The sequence below is a fragment of the Strigops habroptila genome, chromosome 6, assembly GCF_004027225.2.
Source record: "Strigops habroptila isolate Jane chromosome 6, bStrHab1.2.pri, whole genome shotgun sequence".
In the NCBI taxonomy this organism is placed as follows: domain Eukaryota; kingdom Metazoa; phylum Chordata; class Aves; order Psittaciformes; family Psittacidae; genus Strigops; species Strigops habroptila.
The window spans coordinates 61,962,449-61,983,478 of record NC_044282.2 but is presented as its reverse complement, the minus strand read 5'-3'; the positions used below and the strand labels follow the sequence as shown (position 1 = coordinate 61,983,478).

Genomic DNA, 21,030 nt, shown 5'->3' with positions numbered 1-21,030 from the left:
TCACATACCTCCTCTAGAGCCCCCATTCATCCAGCAGCAGCACCAGGCATTTATCCATGGTTTAAATATTAAGTCACCTTACAGATAAGTTTCTTATGGAAGTCAAGTTCAAACAACAAGTTAAGAGGCAGAAAACCTTCCTAAAAATTAATGAGGTGCATTTTAGTAGCTCTTTTTATCGTCACCTTTCTGAGTTTGAAAACCCCACCTGAGCCCAGGGCACCCAGAAGAAGCTGGAAGTCATTTGGGGAATGTTTTAAGGCATAAGAGGTTGCAGATTGCTTGGGGACCAGCAAAACCACTAATGGCTTCTTGGGGTCAACCTGCACAGAAAATAAACTAAGGGTGATATGGGCTTCCATCAAGAGTGAGTCCAGAGAAGGCCACAAAGATGCTCTGAGGGCTGGAGCACCTCTGCCCTGGAGACAGGCTGAGAGAGCTGGGCTCGTTCAGCCTGGAAAAAGGTCTGCAGAGACCTCAGAGCAGCTTCCAATGCCTAAAGGGGCTGACAAGAAAGCTGGAGAAGGACTTTTGAGAAAGGCCTGTAGGGACAGGACAAGGGGGAACGGCTTTAACCTGACAAAAGGGAGATTTGGATGAGATCTGAAGAAGAAGTTCTTCCCTGTGAGGGTGGTGAGGCCCTGGCACAGGTTGCCCAGAGAAGCTGTGGCTGCTCCATCCCTGGCAGTGTCCAAGGCCAGGTTGGATGGGGCTTGGAGCAACCTGGTCTAGTGGAAGGTGTCCCTGCTCATACCAGCAGGGTTTGGAACTAGATGGTCTTTAAGGTCCTTTCAAACTCTAACCATTCTGTGATTTTACGATTCTGGCTAAAAGACTTGCTTTCCAAACCACCCGCTGAAGCGAAGGTCTAACATCAGTTTACCTGCAACTCAGACCAGGGATGCACTTGGGCTTAGAGCATCCCAGCTGTGGCCCCATTGCCTTTCTCCTCTGTATTTCACTTTCTTGATGTGCTGCTTTGTTTTGGGCAGTAGAAGGAGCCCGGCAGCATCAGTAACAACATCATAGCACCTACCTCCAGAAGAAGAGGTCCCAGAGATTCCTTCTCAATCACCCCTTGGCTACTGGATGAGATGTCAGACTTCTGGACTTCATCATCAGCTGCCTTCTCTGTAGCAAAGGAGAAGGGAAGTTTCAGCCTACAGAATTGTCATCGTACTACTGAATTATCACCAATAATAAACAGAATATTGACTATTTGTCATCCAGGCAATGCAGGATGTGCACCAAAAGACTCCAGCATTTTCTTTTCATCACTCAGTCCTGTGTAGGTATAACATAATTTCTAATTATTTGTTAATTATTAAAAAATAAAGGCACTTATTGATCACAACCTACTGCTAGCAGGAAGGAAAAACCCATCTTACGCAGAAGCCTGCAGAAAGAGGCATCCAAAATCAACATTTTGAGAGGGAAATGGTGCATCCAGTTTAGCGCGAGCTACAGTATTTAATCTGGAACTTTTCAGACAGTGCTTTAAGAAATAACTGCTGGCAGGAATTCACAAAGAAAGGGTTGTGCCAAAGGAAACCTGCTGGAGAAAAAAAGCAGCTCCTACCACTGATGTGCAGGGAGCATCCCAGATGCTGGTCAGCTGGGATCAGTGGGAATGGGATGGGAGGGGAGCATCCGACATGGAGCGGGTGAGGATGCTGGAGGAGCCCAGCCCCAGCCCTGCCAGAAACATTCATAATGTGTTGCTGAATAATCCCTTCGGGAAAAAAACAGCTCAAAAAACACAGAGAAAAGGCCCTGTTATTTACCTCGCGCTCCCCCAAAAGGTGCTAGCCATACCGCGCAGCTGTGCCAAGGAATTCGGGATAAATCCAGTAGCGAAAGGTTGGTGGCAAGTGGGATGTGAGGAAGCCAGAGATCACGGGCAAGTGAGCCATGATGCTGCTGGCGTTTCAGGGCTGTTTCTTTTTGCTCCTCCATATCCATGATCATTTTTCCCTGGGAAGGCTGGGAAAGTCCCTTAGTCTCTCTGGATACGATCTGGGAAAGATGGGGAGAGCAGCATCCCTGTCTCCACAGGACACAGTTGAGAATAAACCCTGATGGCTAGGAATGACTTGGGAGGCTGGCAGCACAAGCCCAGGCTGGGCACATCTCGGGCTACAGATGTATTTGCAAAAAGGTGTTTAATTACTGTTTAATCACATGGTTTGGATGAAATAAGTGCAGAAAGAGGCAAGTGGGAGCTAAAACTTCAGGAGAGGACACCTGCTTTGTTGATCAGGCATCACTTAGCAAGGGAAAAGCAGGGATGTCTCATATTGCAGATGCTTTTTGCCTCAGTGATGTTTTGCTCTGAAATGTGAAAATGCAAGCTCCTGGGGACAGCCAGAGGGGTAGGGTGTTACCCATGTCAATGAGCGTGTCAGTGCCCATTAGCACTAGCAAAGGAAATTAGCAGCCATGCAGGATGCGAAAGAGCCCAGGAGTCAGGAAACATCTTTGGTCCAGGCTCACAGGGCAGCTTCGATGCAGGTTTTGATTAAAAATTAAAAAGACTGTCTGTGGCTAGCCGAAAAATTACTTGAAACGTGGTCCTCTATTAATTTTACACCATTTACAAGATTTTGCCAGGTGCCAGAACCACAAATCCAGCCTTATACCTGAAAATTCAGCCATGCTTTTTCTGTCTAATTGTTTGTTGTTGGTATAAAGATGCTGGGACTGGGATGCAGTGGTGACTTGTGGACAGTCCAGAGGATGCAGCTACATCCTTGTGGGCTGCACTTCCCTGCATGGCAGGAGAAACATCCTGGGGTTTGCCAGAAAAATCCCAAGGACCAAACACGTGTGTGCTGCTGGGAGCCGGAGGCAAAAAGTTGCCAAAACTGTTTTCAAGAGGTATGACGGCTGGACACGGGAAAATGCTCCTCAACCCACAGTGTTTTGTGTTAGGACCTGGAAACCTAGGTGCATCACTAAATACATGTTTATTAACCAAATGGATACACGTATCAACACACCAGGCTTATCAAAGAACTCTGCCCAGTCTATGTCACTCCAGCCCAGAGGGCAAGAGATGTTTTCTTGGGATAAACACCCATTAAGCACAGCGACGTGCATGCTGAAGGTGCAAGACGAGGTTTCTAGCACTGCTGAAGGTTTCTAGGACTGCTGAAGGTTTACTGCTCATCTCTCTTGACACTGGTCTTTGTTTCTGATCATCTCAGAGTCAAGGAAGCCATCCCCCTGACTTGTCTGGAAGCAGAAGCTAAATTGCATTTGCTGTTTTGCAGCACATGGGATGCAAGGTTTATTATTCTGCATTAAATCCCACTTGCAAAATGGACAGATGTGTCACTTGAAACTTTTCACCCCTCCCAGGACTTTATCTGTCTTAAAGTTCACTTTGGATGTTTCTCTTTCCTGACTTTGTCCTTCACCTGCGCATCACTCCTAAAGCAGCTCTGAGAGGAGCAAGACTGGAAGAGCATTTGCTCAACATTTGCTCTTGCAGAGATGGGCACCAGCTTCCCCCACTGATTTATCAGATGATCTCTGCCTCTGCTCTCCTTCTCACCCAGCAGCTCTTTCCTCTTTAGAAAATGAATCAACTGAAAAAGCTCGCATCTTCATCTCTGCTGGCACAGCCCCGGAAACAAGAGGCAATATGCACCCTGTTTTGAGCATGCACACACAGGTTTTGGATGCTCAAACAACGTTCTGGCTTGAACTCTAAAATACCTGACCCCTGCTTCCTGCTACAGACCTCCCTGGGCAGCTCACCTCATCCCCAAGGGCCTCGGTTTCCCCTGTTTCAAGCAGAAAACAGAGTTCATCCCACCCAAACCACTTCTGAGCAGCGATGCCTGCCTCCCATCCAGCAGTGCTGGATGGTTAAATCATGAAGGATCAGCACCCTCCCAAGGAAGACACCCAAATCCCTTCCAGGGATGGAAGGGCTTCCCATGAATCCAAACCTGCAGGAGCTGGTGGGTACCACAGCATGAGGAATGTCTTTTTTTTTCCTACTTTTAATAAACTGATGCACTTAGAGGCTTTCAGCTCTAATCCTTTACTTGGGCTGCAGGATCCTCCTCCTGCTTTATTGAAATAGTTTCATCTGCCAGCTCTGAGCCCGCTATTCAGGAGGATTAACCAGCAGAACGATGCACCATCATTATCTCCTTTGTGCTTGAATCCTTCTCCTTCCCACCTTTGCAGCACCAGGATCTGGGAGCAGACAGATTCCTTAAAGCTCCCGCTCACCTTCTCTGGGGTAGCACATCCCAGCGACGCAAAACTCCTTCAAAGTGTCAGTGATCCCGGCTAAGCACTTCAGTTAATGTGCTTAAACACAGCTCTTCAGCTTTTCCATCCTGAGCATGCGAGGAATACATTAACCCATTCATTTCCATTTCCTTTATTTCCAGCACTAATTGCAGCGGTGACTCTGCTGTGCCAGTGACAGGCCGATGCTCTCAGAGAGCACGGATTGCGGGCCAGGCATCCCCTGTGCTCAACACAACCAAGGAAAGAGCAAATTCCTGGTTCTCCAAGCTCATAATCTCATTATAAAGCTGGACAGACAGATCCACATGAAAATAAACCATGAGGAGCAACATGAGCCCCAACGCTGCTGCTGTTTGAGGCTGCCGGGATCCAGCTGCAGGGGCTTTGGCAGCCTCGGGCATCGTAAATCCGCATCACACAATAAAAGCCCGGCACGCCAATGGCCCCAATTGGAATCTAATTGCTGCAAATATAATTAAAGCAGGTTGTTTCTTTTTTCTTGCAGCAGGGAGAGGAGCTATTTTAAAGGCATTCCTCAAATTATGTCCCGATTTTCTGACAGCCAGGGAGATGTCTGGGTGCCTTCGGAGTCTATAGGAGCTGCAAGATCCTCGGCACTCCAAAAATATTAGGTCAGTGGGCTTGAACCATGAGATAAGTGTGTTACAACCAGGTCACCCAACACCACTGATACTGCAGTGGGCACAGGACCCAATGTCCACTGCGATGCCTGGGAACACCGTGGTCACTTTGAAAACAGTCCTGTCCCGTGCCAACCCCATGCAGCCAAGCTTGGCACAGGCAGAGGTGACAGTCCCAGCTCAGCCCCGCTATTTCACAGCCACACAAACCTCCTGGCTAGAAGCCACTGATTCTTTGCAGGATTAGAAGGGATGGGGAAGGTACAAGGCTGGTAAGAGATGGAGGACGCAGCTAAAGCACGTCGGGACTTGAAGATGAATGAAATGCTTGGATGCCCTGATGCTGGACGTGATGGCCAGCAGCACAAAGTGATGGGAACAGGTTCTGCATCACTGAGAGCCGCTTTCCTGGTCCCTCAGCCCGGTGGTGCCCAGGGGTGGATGGGGCTGCTGGCCAGGCTGCTCTCACTGTGCAGCTCCTTCCAGGCTCAGCATGACGGAAGGAAGGCACGGAGCAATACTTGCCGTGGGGGAAAAGGGGTGGGAGCCGAGCAGAGTAAAAAGTTAACACCCCTGGCAAGCTGCTGAAACACGGGGATGCCAGCAAATGAGGTGTGCAGATGGGCAGCTGACCCATTCAGAGCATTTTGCCCCCTGATTTTAGAAGACATCAACGTAGAAAGTCCCAATCTCTTGCTGATAAAAACCCAAAGCCAAGAGCACACACAGGAAAGGCAGGTGGCTCATCTGAGGTGTTATTTCTTCTCCCCCAAAAGTGACAGTGCAGTATGTAACCCTCCTCTAAAAACTGGCTCAGACCCTCTGCCTCAAAACTGCACTGCATGGAGCAAAGCTGAAGGACGTGGCTTCAGCAAGTGGGTACCACCACCCCTCTGCCCACACCAGTGCAGGGTCACTGGTGATTTCCCCCTTCTTTGCCTCTTTTCTCTCTTTGCATTATTATTGTTTAATTTTCCAACCTCCCTAGTTCACCTTAGCTGCCTCCACTCCTTTGGCAGGTCTTCTGCCCTTTCTCTACCACCATTTTTGGTGGCACAGGGCACACCAAAACCATCCCCAGGATCCTGCACTTGCCTCCCTCCACTTCCAGACCTCTGTACCTGAAAACCTGTACCCGGAGAAAATCAGACATCCAAGGGAAGGAAAAGTCAAGCGTTGCAGACAAGCTGTTACCTCAGCCACAGCTGGAGACCTTATCTGGAGCAATGCTGAGGACTTGAGGATGAGAGCCACATCCAAACAATAGGAAAAAGTCCCCAAAAAGGCCTTAACTCATCACTTTTTACCCAAAACACAACGAAGTCCCATGTCCAGGAGAGCACCTACATCCCAAGGGGTCAAAGAAGCAAGGACGTGGCACCAGAGCAACAGCAGGACCACAGGGAAGGGAGTTTAGAGGACACCTCCCAGAGTCACTCCAAATGAGAGTGCAGGGGGTGGAGGTGGGCAGATGTCCAGCATTGATGTCCATTTGGCAAGTGTCTTGGGAAGCCAGCACCAGCCCTGCAGGAGCCATCGCATGGAGCTCTATCCATAGCACCCAGGGTAAGCACTCCTGCCTCCCTATGCCTTAAATCTACACTTCTACATTAAAATAACACAAGCTGATTCTGCTCTTCATTTCAAATTTTGCAGCTGAAACGCTTTTTTTTTTTTTTTAATCCCAGAAAGGAGAAAGGAATATCTGAAAAATAATATGTTGCACGTGGGTCTCCTAAACCAGGACACAAAAAATTCAAAACAGGATTTTGTTGAGAAACGTCATGAACAGAGAAGACCAGAACAATTGTTTCCACTTGCCCAGCACAAAACTTTGCAATATATTGCATTTTGAGTTGTGAGAAGCTCGCTGCTGCTCCCCAAGGAAGCCCTCATGGAGAGGCCTCCATGGTTGCAGGCATGATGGCCGGGACCCAAACACTGCTCCATGCTCGCCAAGGGCTCTTTTCAACCCAAGATTTCTATGGGCAACATTCGTTTTTCATTTCTTATGATAGAAACATAAAAAGTCTTTGGGTTTTGACTTTTGTATTAAAAATTCAACAGCTTAAAGGCAAAAAGTCCAACTGAGGAGGACTTGCAGCCTTTCCCAGAGAGTGTTGGATACCCCTTCGGTACCAAGGATGACAGAGCAGGGCAAGGTCTTGCATCTGAGTTGGGCCAGTCCCAAGCACAAATACAGGCTGGGCAGAGACTGGATTGAGAGCAGCCCTGAGGAGAAGGACTTGGGGGTGTTGCTCAATGAGAAGCTCAACATGACCCAGCTTCAGTGTGTGCTTGAGCCCAGAAACCAACCGTGTCCTGGGCTGCATCACCAGCAGCGTGACCAGCAGGTCGAGGGAGGGGATTCTCCCCCTCTGCTCTGCTCTGGTGAGACACCCCCCCCCCGAAGTCCTGTATCCAGCTCTGGGGCCCCAACAAAAGAACATGGAGCTGTTGGAGTGAGTCCAGAGGAGGCCATGAAGATACTCCAAAGGCTGGAGCACCTCTGCTATGGAGACAGGCTGAGAGTTGAGATTTAGAATCATAGAATCATAGAACCAGCTAGGTTGGAAAAGACATTTAAGGTCATCAAGTCCAACCATTATCCCAGCACTGCCAAGTCCTCCACTAACCCATGTCACTGAGGACCTCATCTACACGGTTTTTGGACACTTCCAGGGATGGTGACTCCACCACTGCCCTGGGCAGCCTGTTCCAATGCCTGACCACCCTGCCTGTGAAGAAATTATTCCTAATATCCAATCTAAACCTCCCCTTGTGCAACTTCAGGCCGTTTCCTCTTGTCCTATCACTTGTTACATGGGAGAAGAGACTGACCCCACCTCACTACAACCTCCTTTCAGGTAGTTATAGGGAGCGATAAGGTCCCCCCTGAGCCTTCTCTTCTCCAGACTAAACCCCCCAGGTCCCTCAGCCGTTCTGCAACAAACTTGTTCTCCAGACCCTTCACCAGCTTTGTTGCCCTTCTCTGGACCTGCTCCAGCAAATCAATGTCTTTCTTGTAGAGCGGGGCCCAGAACTGAACACAGGATTCAAGGTGCAGCCTCACCAGTGCCCAATACAGGGGGATGATCACTGCCCTGGCCCTGCTGGCTAGTAGACAACGTCCACAGCCTTTCCCTCATCAGCCAGGCGGTTCAGCTTATGATAGAATAAGATCACGTTGGTCAAGCAGGACCTGCCCTTCATGAAACCATGCTGACTGGGCCTGATCCCTCCATATTCCCGCACGTCCTTTATGATCTCACTTAGGATCATCTGCTCCATGACCTTCGCTGGCACTGAGGTCAGGCTGACAGGTCTATAGTTTCCGGGGTCTTTCTTCCTGCCCTTTTTGTAGAGAGGCATCGCATTGGCCAACCTTTAGATTAGATCTTAGGAAGAAGTTGTTCCCTGTGAGGGTGGTGAGGCCCTGGCACAGGTTGCCCAGAGAAGCTGTGGCTGCCCCATCCCTGGCAGTGTTCAAGGCCAGGCTGGAAAGGGCTTGGAGCAACCTGCTCTAGTGGAAGGTGTCCCTGCCCGTGGTAGACGCTTGGAACTAGATGAGCCTTCCAAACCATTCTGTGATAAGATAAAGAAGTCGATGCGATGCCTGGAAAACACAAGGGAGCACCAAGCACAACAGCTCCCCATCCCTCTCCCATACAGCACAGCTCCGCAGCCTCCCCGTGGGCCATGCTGACTGAACGCCCCAGATCTCAGCCAGGATTTGCTCTATCTGCTTTTTAAAAGATGAGTGAGAAAAAGAAAAAAAAGATCCACATCTGTAATTTCCCAAATGAGGAGCTTTGATTTTTAATTAATTAAAATCAGATGGAACAGACTTGGTGCACCCATGGATCGAGAGCGTGACAGAAAGCTGTGCCATTAATTAGTGCCTGCTACGAGATTCATCAGTTCAGTAAAACCAACAGGAAAAAAAACCTACCATAAAATAAACTCTTTGGCAGAAGCTGTGCACTGAGTGCAACTTCCAGTCGGGCAGGAAAAAAATGGTTTAAAAAAGCCAGGAGAGGTGAAAAAGACAATGGTGTCGATAAAGGAAAGCAGCAGGTGAGGGGATCTAGACGACAGAAATGGGAACACTTTTGTGGTTTTAGACAAGAGTCTAGGGGCAAGACGTGTCTAGGGCTACAGGGACATGTTAGGTGAAAGCCTCCGAGCACCACTGGCTACTGCTAGTGGTGGTGTTCCAGCTACCCAGGGAGACTCGAGGTCCTGAGCTCACTTCCAGCCTCCTCTTGAGCCCCAGCAAGCCCGAGCACTCTCCTCCCCATCCCTAGGGATCAACAAGTAGAGGAAGATCCAACCTCAACTGGGGGATGAAGCCAATTTCCAAGGAAGACCATCCTACATAGCCTACAAGGCACACACCATGGACCACAGCAACGATGACTTCTTTGGAGGAGCTCTAAATCAAAATTCAAGCTGTGGAAGCTGAGATTTGCCCAACGCCCCCCTGTTCAACGTCAGCACATTCACACAGAGGCAGATGCTGAAAACCCAGCCCAGAGTCCTCTCTTCTTCACTTCCACAAATACCAGATTCCTCTCAAACACTGTATGGAAATCAGCAGCTCTTAGGTTGTATAACTTTTTATTCTAGTAGGAGGAAGGAAATTATCTGATCTATGAATTTAAAAACTGTGGAAAAATACAATCTGTGAGATTCAGAGCTTGAAAATACCAGTGCAAGAAATAGCAGAGCAGATCTTGGCTTTCAGAAATCAGCACAGCTCCTTCAGAACCCTGTACTCGCCTGCTTTACATCACCCATCACAATGATCCATCGGTGACAAGCCCCAGGGTGCTCCCCAACCATCTGCTGTAACGCCAGGCGGGAGTGCCAAGATGCTGAGATCCCTCTGACGGACCATAGGATGGAAATGTTTCCACCTGAGCTACTCATCTCATGCTCCTTTTACAGCCAAAGCAGAGAAAAAGGAATTTTTAGAGGAAATTTACCTCATCCATTTTACATGCTTATTTTAAGATAGATTCTAATTTGGGGTTTTTTAGGAGGTGCTGTTATTACCTATCGCTTCTCCTCAACCAGCAGTCAACCAGGTTTTGCTCTCTTTCTCTTCTTTCCAGTGAGAGCTGAACTTCTGACTTCATCACCAAACTCCACATTGGCCCTCAAAAAACAACCCATGCACCTCCAGAGCCGGCAACACACCGCTCACTCCAGCCCCAAGTATTTTTGTGCCATTCCAGAGAATGTCCTCACCAACACGGCCCCAAGTGGCTCTTCAGACACACCTTGAACCCTTATTTTTCCATCAATGCCCATGCAAAGGTACATGCCAGGAGGACACATGTCACCAGGCACACAGCCAACGGAGGAAACTAAGCCCCTGGGTGTATAGAACTGACTCTAGTGCCCATTAGTGAGGATTGAGGACTGAAGCTGGTAACCACTCCAGTTGCATGAGTAGTGCCAACAGTAGAGCAGGACAGTGGGGATGTCCTGTTGCTCTCCACGTCTCACCTGAGCTTCTTCCTTCATTGTCTGGCAGGAAAAGCAGTAAAAAAATCATTTTTTCATTGCTGCTGTAGTGGGAATAATGATGGCTTTATCTAATGCTCTTGCAGCTAGTTTTCATACTACCTGCAGCCCAAGAGCCCATCCTTAACAACCCACAGCAGCATTGGGAATTCATACTAAAGCCCAAGGCCAGTCCCAGCAGATACAAACATCTTCAATGACTGCATAAAACGTCAAACCCTAAAAGGATGAAACCATGCAGAGTTATTCACCCAGCAGCACAGATTTGCTGGTGGGACACTGGATTTATGTCAAGGTTAGTGATTTCAAGGTACCTTTTAAATTGTTATGAGGAAAAGCTACCACAGGCCAGCATCTATATTAACACAGCAGCTTGACTTCTCCTTCCACTTGCCTAAAAAACCTTTCAACATGGATATTACAAAACCAGTACAACATCCCACAATGTGCAATTTGGCACATGGAGCTGGTGGTCAGTCCCGTCAGCAGGAGGGCTACAGCCACCTCCACCACGTCTACAACCAACCCCAGGAAACAGACACTCCTGTGCCCAGTATAGGCAACAACCCATCTCTGTACCAGGTCTTCAGACCGGTGATGCAAAGATCAAGCAACATTAATTTTGCACGTGCCTACCGGCTGCTCCCCAGTTTTGGCTGCTTCTCTAACTGGTATTTCCCCTCTTTTCCCATGTAGAGGATAAGGATTTTGAGGACAGGAATTTTGGTTTGGGGTTTTTTAAACCTTTTTCTTACTTTTTAAACCCAGCAACAGGCACAACCAAGTTCCTCAGGACTATACAGTGCCATTAACCCTTACTATAAGTGGCAAAGAACATATTCCAGCATTGCCCTTGTCCTAACCAATTGCTACGTAACCAACTGAACGGCAACCTGTGACATCCTTCCAAGTAAGGGATGATGGACAAGTCACATGCTTTCCTTTAATGAGCCTAAAACACTACTCATTAACACTCCCATTTTCCAGCTGAAGAAACCTCATGCACAACGATACACACTTCTGCAGCTCTTGCTGGAGTGGATTAAGAAGTTAATTGACATCTTCTGAGCTAAGATATTGTTACATGCCGCGTAAATGCTCATAACCCAAAAGCCACTGGGGTTAGCTTTGACCAGTGCTACTTTCACACACTATAGTGGTTCACCAGCTGGGGGTTCTCTCTTGAAGGACTACAGATGGACCTGCAAGAGCACATCTGTCCATGCCCCAAGGCAAAGGGCATCATGCACTGTCAATGTACGACAGCACCTGGTGTACAGATGAAGATCCAAGACACCAGTCCCTGCTCCGACCAGCAAACATCACCTGCTTTAGCAAAGTTTATATGGAAAACTCTGTTATTCTGCTTCTGATAAAATCCTTGTGCAACGGCAAAGAGCACAGAGCAAAGCATTCTGCCGCTAGAACAGAAGGAAAAGGGTATTTCTTTCTGTCTTCACACCTTTTAGAGTTAAACATTAATGGTGTTGAGATGTCTTAAGTAAAAAAGGCTGGTTGTCTGAACAATGTCAGGAAAAATTATACGGTGCTGAGTGAATGCAAAATTAATGAGCACTGAATGCTGACAGGAGAGAACAGGCATAAGGAGCAAAGACTTTTTTATAGTCGATGCTGAGATCAAGCAGGTAGAACATCTCCATCTTGCTGGGGGAAGGAATAAAGGGAGAAAAAACTTTTATCTCAAATCTGAAGAATTTAATTCTTTCAAAAACTGTGTCAACTCCGCATGGCCAAATCTGCAGAGATGAGAAAGGGCTACATGTAGCGTCCTCCCCAGACTTTAATTCAGCCCTGGCTTAGCCTTCATTCTCCTCCTGCAGGCATAAAATACATTGCAACACCATTTTAACGCTCGAACTTAATTAATTTTGCAAAGAATTAGACTGTCTTTTCTCAAGGCGTAGCATCTTGAAACCCTGGTACTGCATGCTGAAGTCCATGAGAAGTTACTATTAAAAATTCACTCGTGTCAACCGTTAAACCAGCTTTATGCTCAAGTTGCACAGGCACGTCAAATATGTGAACTGCACCGGCAGGAAGACGCCTGCCAAAGCGTGCAGACAATGCAAAGCTCGAGCACGGCAAGGGGGGAGCTGACGCTTCCCATGCACAGAGCAGCACTCCCCCCCGCCAACCCCGCTCCTCCAAACCCGGCTTTCTCGCGCCTCCCATCTGTCTCTCCTCAGCTGCAAAGGGAGAGCTGTCAATCGCAGCTCTTGAGGGGATCGACTTGCTTTTTCTGCTATGCCAAAGGGATCTGTTGGAGGTAAAGGCAGACTTCATGGGGCAGTGTAAATGAATTGAGGGGCCGATGTGACACGTGCATGTGAGCGTGGTCAGTAGGTGAAAGTGCAGCTCCGGGTCATGAGGTGCCCCTGGGGGGACAGGCATCGGCAGGAGCAAGCCATGTGGTATGAGAAGCTAACTAGAGAAGGAGCAGCATGGTTTGGGAAGGCACCCAAAGAAGATGGAGCCTCCTGGTACAGGAATCCACGCAGAGAAGGTGAAGCCAGGTGGTATAGGAAGTCACTAGAGAATATGGAGCCTCGTGGATGGGATTCCACACAGAGAATACATACCAAGGCATGCAGATGAAGGCTGCTTTCTTGTTGATCTGCACAGAGCCTGCTCAGGAGGACCTCACCTCCAAAATGAACTTTAACTCTTCCAGTGCAATCATTACCTGCAGAACTGTGGGAGCAGCACCAGATGCTGGATGCTCACAGTGGGTACACAAAGGCATGAAGGGTGCAACTATTTCTGTAAGGACTATATCCATTATTTCAGAAATTTGGGATGGTCCAAGCTATTCCCTGCTCCTATAAGAAACCATCCACCCATGTAATTCGCTGTCTCAGTGCAGCAGCTGCGCCAAACCTGGGGCAAACATCAGCCTGGGGAACTTGATCCACCATTCCAGTGTTCATCAACCCTGCTTATCATAATATGGACTTAATGATTTAAAGGGTAGTTAGCTGAGACCGGAGGTTTAATTAATTAGTGAAAACCTGTCTTGGAGGGTAGACTTCCTAAATAGCAAGGGCAGAAGGAACAGTTAGAAATATCATCTAAAACCATCCAAACACTGTCATTTGCTCTCTGCCCAAGGCTCTGATGAGTTTTTAAGTGCCACCAAACACCCCATGATAAAATCCTGGGGCTTGGGAGAAGCAGAAGAAGCCAGATGAGGAGCTCGGCAGCTGGGCACTGGGGAATAATGTGGCCCCAGAGGGAGCAAAATCGCTCCTGCATCTCTCACGCTCATGCCCCAGCAAGTTTGTTTGCTTTGCCCAACCATACAGCTTGGCATAATAAAAGCTATTATCTCATTGCACAAATCTCCTTTTATTTCCTATGCTTGCAGGAGCGTTAGGAGGATTAAGGTCTATAAAAGTTTGTTCAGGGGAAAATCTGAAATGAAAATGGAAGGACTTGCATGCCTGGCTCCAAGTTTGGTTTGGTTTTGGGTTTTTTTCATCATAAGAAAGAGGTTTATTGTATTACTTCTTACTTTTTAGGCATGGAAATGCTTGCACTGCTGGGTGCTCTGATGGGTTAATAACTGAGATGGGCACTTGCAGAGATGTGCTGGGATGAGCTTCCCTTTGAACCCAGTGTCTTGCACAGGACACTTGATGACTAGCTCAGATGACTCGCAGCTGCTCAAAGAGAGGTGGGATGGACCCTTGTCATCCTGCTTCTGCACCCAAAGGGATGCCAGGCATGGATGAACCTTTCTGATCAACCACTAAACGAGCCGGGGTCCAGAGCAGAGGGAGGACAAGCAAAATCCTGATGGGATGCCAATCCAGGGGAGGAAGAATCTTAAAACAGGTTTTGTCCATCTCTATGAAGGATAAAGAAGGCCAGGTTAAGGGCTTTAAAGAAAGGGTTTTTTTTTCCCCCTTCTCCTTTCCTGCCTCTCTTAAAAATGAGATTGAATCAAGGAGGGAAAAAAAAAAAAAGCTAAAAAAAAAAGCTAATCCAGCACAGCAGAAGGCAAGAGGAGGAGTGATGAGAAGTGATTTCTACAGGTGGTTTATGACTCTCTGTATGATCCACACGCCTATTACATCCTATCAAATCCTCTTACAGTGAAGTGCTAAAGGATTTATTAGTTCTTGACAGTGTGAGATGTTTAAAAGCTTGAGGATGTAATAACCAAATGTTCACTTGTTAAAATCAAGGCACCGTTTGGAGAGGTCTGTGCAATTCTTAGCAGCCTCCCCTTCCCCTTGGTCTATATTTAAGCTACCAGCTAGATTAAACCTGTCAGAGCAGGGATGAGAATTTTATTGACATGCTCTTTAGGTGGTACGGCTCCATAAAATAAATATATACAGAGGATGCTCCCTGGTGTGGCTGCACAGGCAGAGATTTTTATAGTACTGACCTGGGGGAGTTTGTATCTGAAATCAATCCCTGATATAAAACAGATTCCAGAGGATACGGAGAGACAGACTTCACAAATGTCTGCAGGGAGTGTGGGCAGGGATGCAATCCATTTAACATTTCATGTTGAAACCAAACTGCAGAGAAGGAGAGGGTGTGAAATTCCCCAAACCCCCTCCAACAAACTCTTCACCTCTTGTGTGTGAGGTGCAATTAATTACTCTGATAATGGGGAGGTTTTAATGCCAGGAAGGGTGCAGGATACAGCGTGGGGCAGGAGACCCACAGAGACGCTCGGGAAGCAAAGCGAGGACTATCACCCCAGCTTTGTGCTAGCAGAAGTCGCTGCTGCAGGCTGGGAAATGCCCAGCTCTCAAGGCATTTCCCAAAATATTTAGATTTATAGAGATGAAGGCCAAGAGAGATCAGTAGATTGTCCAGTCTGACCTCTTGAATATCACAGAGCCATCAAAGTTCACCCAATTCTACTGCCACGAGTCTTGAACTTCTGTTTGGCTAAAACCTGATGCAACCCACCGCTTCCCTTGGCAGTTGGTTCCCAAAGCAATCACCCTCCCAGTTGTAACTCTGGGCCCGAGTCCTAATTTGTTTTTGTCTGGCTTCAGCTTTGAGTCATTTTCTGTTGTGCGGATTTAAAAACCTCTTCAGTAGCCAGCGTTTTCCGTTCTTGTTAGTGTTTATAGTGTCATCATCATGTACCCACTCCCTTTTTTTTCCAACCCTTGGATACACTCAACAGAGCTCTTCAGCCTTCCAAGCTGCAAGACATTTTCTCCAGCCCCTGGCTCATTTCTGTGGCTCTCCTCTCTGCCTTCTCTGGATTTTGCAATCTCTTTCCAGCATGGATATCATGCCTGAGCTCCAGTTTTGTCCCACCAACTCCATGCGCACATAACATCACCCAAGATGTAGAATAGCACTGAGATCTAGCAGACACTCCCAAGAAACTAAATTTGGAGAATAAAGGTGTTTCATCAGGATGAGAAGAGGTCACCAGTGGTGTTCCTCTAGCACTCGAGATAAGGTACTCATTCAGGGAGAAAATACACACAAACTGGAGGGTGGGTTGACCCATTCAAATGGAAGAGGACCAAATGGCACAAAACCTACCCAGTTGCTCTGCTAAACTGCTAATTTTTTCCACCTTCTACTACTTGAAGGTCATGCACTCACCATGCAAGAACATGAGCTTTGGCTACAAGTTGGGGATGGTTTAATGGAGGTGACAAGAGGAGACAACAACCCTTACCTCCAGCATACCAGGAATAGTACTGGCAACAACCAAATGCTACTGGTAAGATCTGGTAAGAAAAATCATGACAGTTTGAACCAATTCACTTAAGAAGAACGAAGTTCAGTTGGAAGAAGTACAGAGAAGAGCTGTTGGGTTGATTAAAGGAAAAACATAGCTATCAGACAACCAAGATCCTAGGAGAACTTGGTTTGTTGGACAAGTCAAGTGAAGGTAGAGAACAAGAGCAACAGCTTCATAAAAATACACTAGGGAAGGGTGGAATTGCCAAACAGAAGGAAGAACAAACCAAATTAAAGGGCAACATTGGCACAGAAATGATCTGAAACTCATTTCCACCAAAAATGAGCAGGTGGTTTCATCCTCTTCAGGATATCAGAAGGATTCCTGGAAGGATGAAGTTAAACAGTTGAAAGGACTGGATCTGTTTGTACTCTGTTTACCTTGGATCAGCCTCACACTTGAGGGCTTTCAGCGGGCATCTGCTGAAGCCAAGGAGGAATTCCCCCTCCCCGCTGATGTCTGATCTGGCCTCCAGGGTTTGGTTGGTTTTCTTTCTCTAAGATATGATGATAAATTGGCCACAGCGATAGGATGAAAGCGGTGTGCATCCCTCCCTCTAGTAACAGGAGCAGCTCCATCAGGATTAACCCAAACACCAGATTTGGGATGAAGAAAGAGCCTTCCTCTCCAGCACCTCACCAAGAAGGTCCTTCCTGACCTCAGGAATGAAGATGGAGGAACCCAGAGTCCACAAAACACTGCTCTAAGACAAAAGCAAAGCTCCCCTTTTCTGACCTCCCTTGGAGCAAACAAAATCAGGATAACTCTGATAAAGTCAATGCATTTAAAGAGGAGACTACAGCACCAGGCTGACAGTTGTAGCCTGAAGAGATTCCAATCTAATTTTAGATTTGACACAAACCCTTAATGTGGTTTTAATTAATTAATTAAAAAAATCCTTTAATTAATGTAAACCCCTTAAAGCAGTTTTCATTTACTCCATTTCCAGGAGACATTTCCACTTACATTGCTCCCTCAGATGCTGTTCTGCTGCTTGCTTTTGTTCTTCAGTCAAACCTCAAATGTTAGACCTAAACTTCTGTTTATAACACATCACTGGCCTTGAAAGCTGGGCTGCTTTGAGCTCAGGCTATTTCTTGAGCCTTTACTTTAATGACTTTTCAAGTAATGGGGTTTCCATCTCTTCTTTGACTACACAAAAACTCTGCAACTTGTTCTTCCACTACATGAAAGCGTTTTCTTTTGGGTCCACTGAAGGACCTCTGTGTTGACTCAACACATAAAAGCTACCAAATATTACATTTGAATTCTCTGAATCTTAATAGTTTTAAGTTTATCTTGATTCCTGCATGCAAGGCAACATTACCATTGCTACCGTAGTTGGCAACGTCATAGGAAGCCCAAGCCATGATGGACACTCCACCACTAGCTGACACCAATGCAGATCCTATGTCCTCTTGGCCACCAAGCCAAGCCAAGCGTGCTGTCACCTGCCCTCCTGGCAGCAATACCCACCTGGCTCTCCAGGACACCAAGGAAGGAGCTTAGACGTGATGTGGGAATGCAGCAGGACATCCCCAACGTCCAGAATCCTTGGGATCTCTCTCCCTGTTGACTTTCCTGATGGCTACTTGTGCTTGGTAGAGCAGCCACTGGCTCATTTCTTCAACCTGCTCCATCTGCACAGCCAGCCTGGCCACCACATCTAGGTGACTACCACATACTGCACCCTGTTTTGGGATCCCAGTGTAAGACAAACTGGAGTAAGATCAGTGGAGGCCACCAAGGTGGCCAGGGCTGGAGCATTGATCCTGTGACCAGAGACCAAAGGAAGGGGTGGCTCAGCCTGGAGAAGAGATGGCTTTGGGACAGCTGACAGCAGCCTGCCCATGCCTACCAGAATTTATGGAGGTGATGGAGCCAGGCTCTTCACAGGAATGGATGGTGAGAAGATGGAAAGCAATGGGTACAAGTGAAGCAAGAGACGTTCAGGTGGGACAGGAGAAAAATCTTGTTCACCACAAGGCCAACCAAGTGCTGGAGCAAGCTGCCCAGAGCACTTGTGCTTCTTCATGCTTGGGGGCTTCCAAAGCCCAACTGGGTAAAGCCCTCAGCAATCTGGGCTGATCTCAGAGCTGCCCCTGCTTTGAGGACATTTGTCAAACACCACCACTATCAGAAATGGAAATGAGATGGTTCCAGCCGGACAGAGATTGCCAGATAAATTGTCAGACTTCTCCAAGAGGATATTGGATTACAATGTGGGGAGAGGGAAGGGCTGAAATGAGAGAGTATTCAAAATACAAAATGCAAGAAATAAGGCAAACATAAACAAGGCAGAGCACATTATGCAGAAGGTACTTTCCCTTGGTGGCGTGGAGGCAACAGCCCCAAGTACCTGGGAAGTTTAATCAGAAACTGGAAATACTGCCTGTGCTTCAATGCACATCTAGAAAGATGCATTCAAATTGGAGTTTGTGAAAGAAGGATATGCAGACAATGTAAGAGGATTTGAAACAGAAAAGAAAGAATGCCTAAAGGCTTTAGCTACATTATCCTGGCAAAACAAAGCCAAGCGAGGGAGAAATTCCCAAAGGCTTCTTCTGCTCCTGCACTGGATATGTCCAGCTCCTTTGCAAACTCAGTAACATGGACATGGGTTAGATATTTCCTCAAAGCTAATGAAAGGCCATGTATAGCCCCATCCCCAGGGGCTGTGGACACAAAATCATGTGGACTGACGTTAACGTGGGAGCCTGGACCCGGGCAGAAGAAACCAGCTGAAAGCCCTTAATTGTTCTGCACTGGGTTCCTCTGCTTTGGGGTAAAGCTTGCCAAGGGACCTCATCTCTGCAACTTGCTTCCACACATTGCACACAATTACTCACTTTGTGGTTTTATGGGAATAATTTTATGATCTTTAATAATGTACCACATCACTCAGCTGCTGGGACAAGAAGGGCTCTTGACTAAATGTCTAAGAACAAGGTCTTCTTCTCTCCTCCCAAAATCTCATGCTGCTATTGCAGGCTGTGGGAGAAGCCTCTTCCCAGGCCACCACTTCATCATTTTCTGACCACCACTAAATACAAAGCCAAGCCTTTTTTGTTTCCTTTTTAAAGCTCACCACATGTTGGCATTCTCAAAACCAAGAAGAAACTCAGCATTCATTTTGAAGAACCTTCTGTACATCCCCCTGAAGGCTCAGGACCTCTCTGTGCTAGAAGCTGTACATGTATATCACAGAAAAAATCCAGGGACAAATCTATGCATATGACAAGACAGCAGGGAAACTTAATTAAAGGAAAGCCACTGACAGCCCACTGATCATATGCAACAGAGCAGCCAAAATCAATAATTATTTCATATACTTCACTTAATTAACCTACTGTTTTTACCCAAAAGGAAAATTACTTCACCAAGTAGGTTAACTTCCAAATGAAGGGTGGTCTTAAATGAAGGATCCTTTTGTTTTTGGGTGTGCTCCTAGACAAAGGAGCACAAACTTGCCTGAAGGAGACCATCTTATTATGGCCACACTTCAGGAAAAAAAAAAACAAAACACAAAGAAATAATAAGATGTCAGGAGGACACAACTACTCCATAGTTTTGCTGGACCCAAAAGAGAACACCTCCATGCAGCAGAAGAACAAGTTGTGGAATTTTTGTGTAGTTCAAAAAGAGACAGAAATACTTTTATCCCTAACCCCCCTGAAAATTATTAAAGTAAAGGCTTCAAGAAATAGCCTTCTCCCCCTCCCCATCCAAAGTAACTCAGCTTAAAAACTGAGGGTCATCTTTGCAGGTTAACACAGTAACCTTCGGGAAAGAAAGCTAATTCTTTGCCTAGTGCCCTTTTAAAACATCCCCAAATCAGGTCATTATTCTGTAACATGACTACAGAATAAAACTGCATTAATAAAGATATGAATTTCTTTTTCCTTATACATCTATAAGAATAAATTCAGCTGCTCCACCACTGAAAAGCCAGGCTGCAGTGGGGCTGAAGGTGTCATCGATGGGATCATTTGACCCTCCATTGCCAGAAGCCTTGCACTGCAAAGACAAGCAGTGACTCAGGGTCCTTCAAGAGACGAGCTAAGTTGCACAAATCCAAGCAAATACAGAATAAATCCTTTATTCTGGCAAATGCAGAGTAAATCTGCTGGGGCTTTTGGACCTCGCAGGACCAGAAACTCATGAGCATCACCGCACGTGTCCTGGCGGAGCCGGGAGCCGTGCTGCGGCTGCTCCTGGGCCAGGTAGCTGCCTGCTCTGCACACTGATTCCCACAGAAGCCGAACATACGGCAGCACAGCGGGAGCGACTGCCAACGAGTGGCGATGAGCAAACGCAGGAAGGATGGGGGGAAGGAAGTCCCTTGGACACCAGCAGTGGTAGAGTCACTTGCGATGCCTTACGAGGTGTTTCAAGGGCAACTCTCGGTAGCTGTTTGAGTTTGTAGGCGGCGTAATGAAAAGCTCAATACTATCTGATTTATTCTATTAAGGTGCTGCATTTATACCCCTGCTCAGGAAAGAAATTAAGCAGCCTATCAATGGAGAGGGCTTTTGGGAAAAGACTTGGTGGCTTCATCTTTAAAAGGACACTGCCAAGGTTGGGAGCTCTACAAGGGAGATGAGATGACCCCTCCGCTGGCTCCCACCTCTGTCAGACATCTGCATCCCTTCCATAAACCAAAGGTTTTCCTCCTCCCAAGATTGGGGCATTCAATTAAAAAAAAAAAAAAAAAAAGGACATGGAGCTGTTGGAGTGAGTCCAGAGGAGGCCACGAAGATGCCCTGAGGGCTGGAGCACCTCTGCTATGGAGACAGGCTGGGAGAGCTGGGCTTGTTCAACCTGAAAAGAGAAGGCTCC

General features: G+C 47.1%; 1 protein-coding gene across 5 annotated transcripts in view; it reads right to left on the bottom strand.

Moving 5' to 3' along the window:
• NCOA1 (nuclear receptor coactivator 1) overlaps positions 1-21,030 on the bottom strand; it is a 188,830-nt gene that overhangs the window by 37,002 nt on the left and 130,798 nt on the right. For all 5 annotated transcript variants that reach the window (XM_030491033.1, XM_030491029.1, XM_030491032.1 and 2 more), the window contains one exon: positions 1,037-1,131. In XM_030491033.1, coding sequence (XP_030346893.1) covers positions 1,037-1,131 — 95 coding nt within the window. The remainder of the gene's footprint in view (positions 1-1,036; positions 1,132-21,030) is intronic.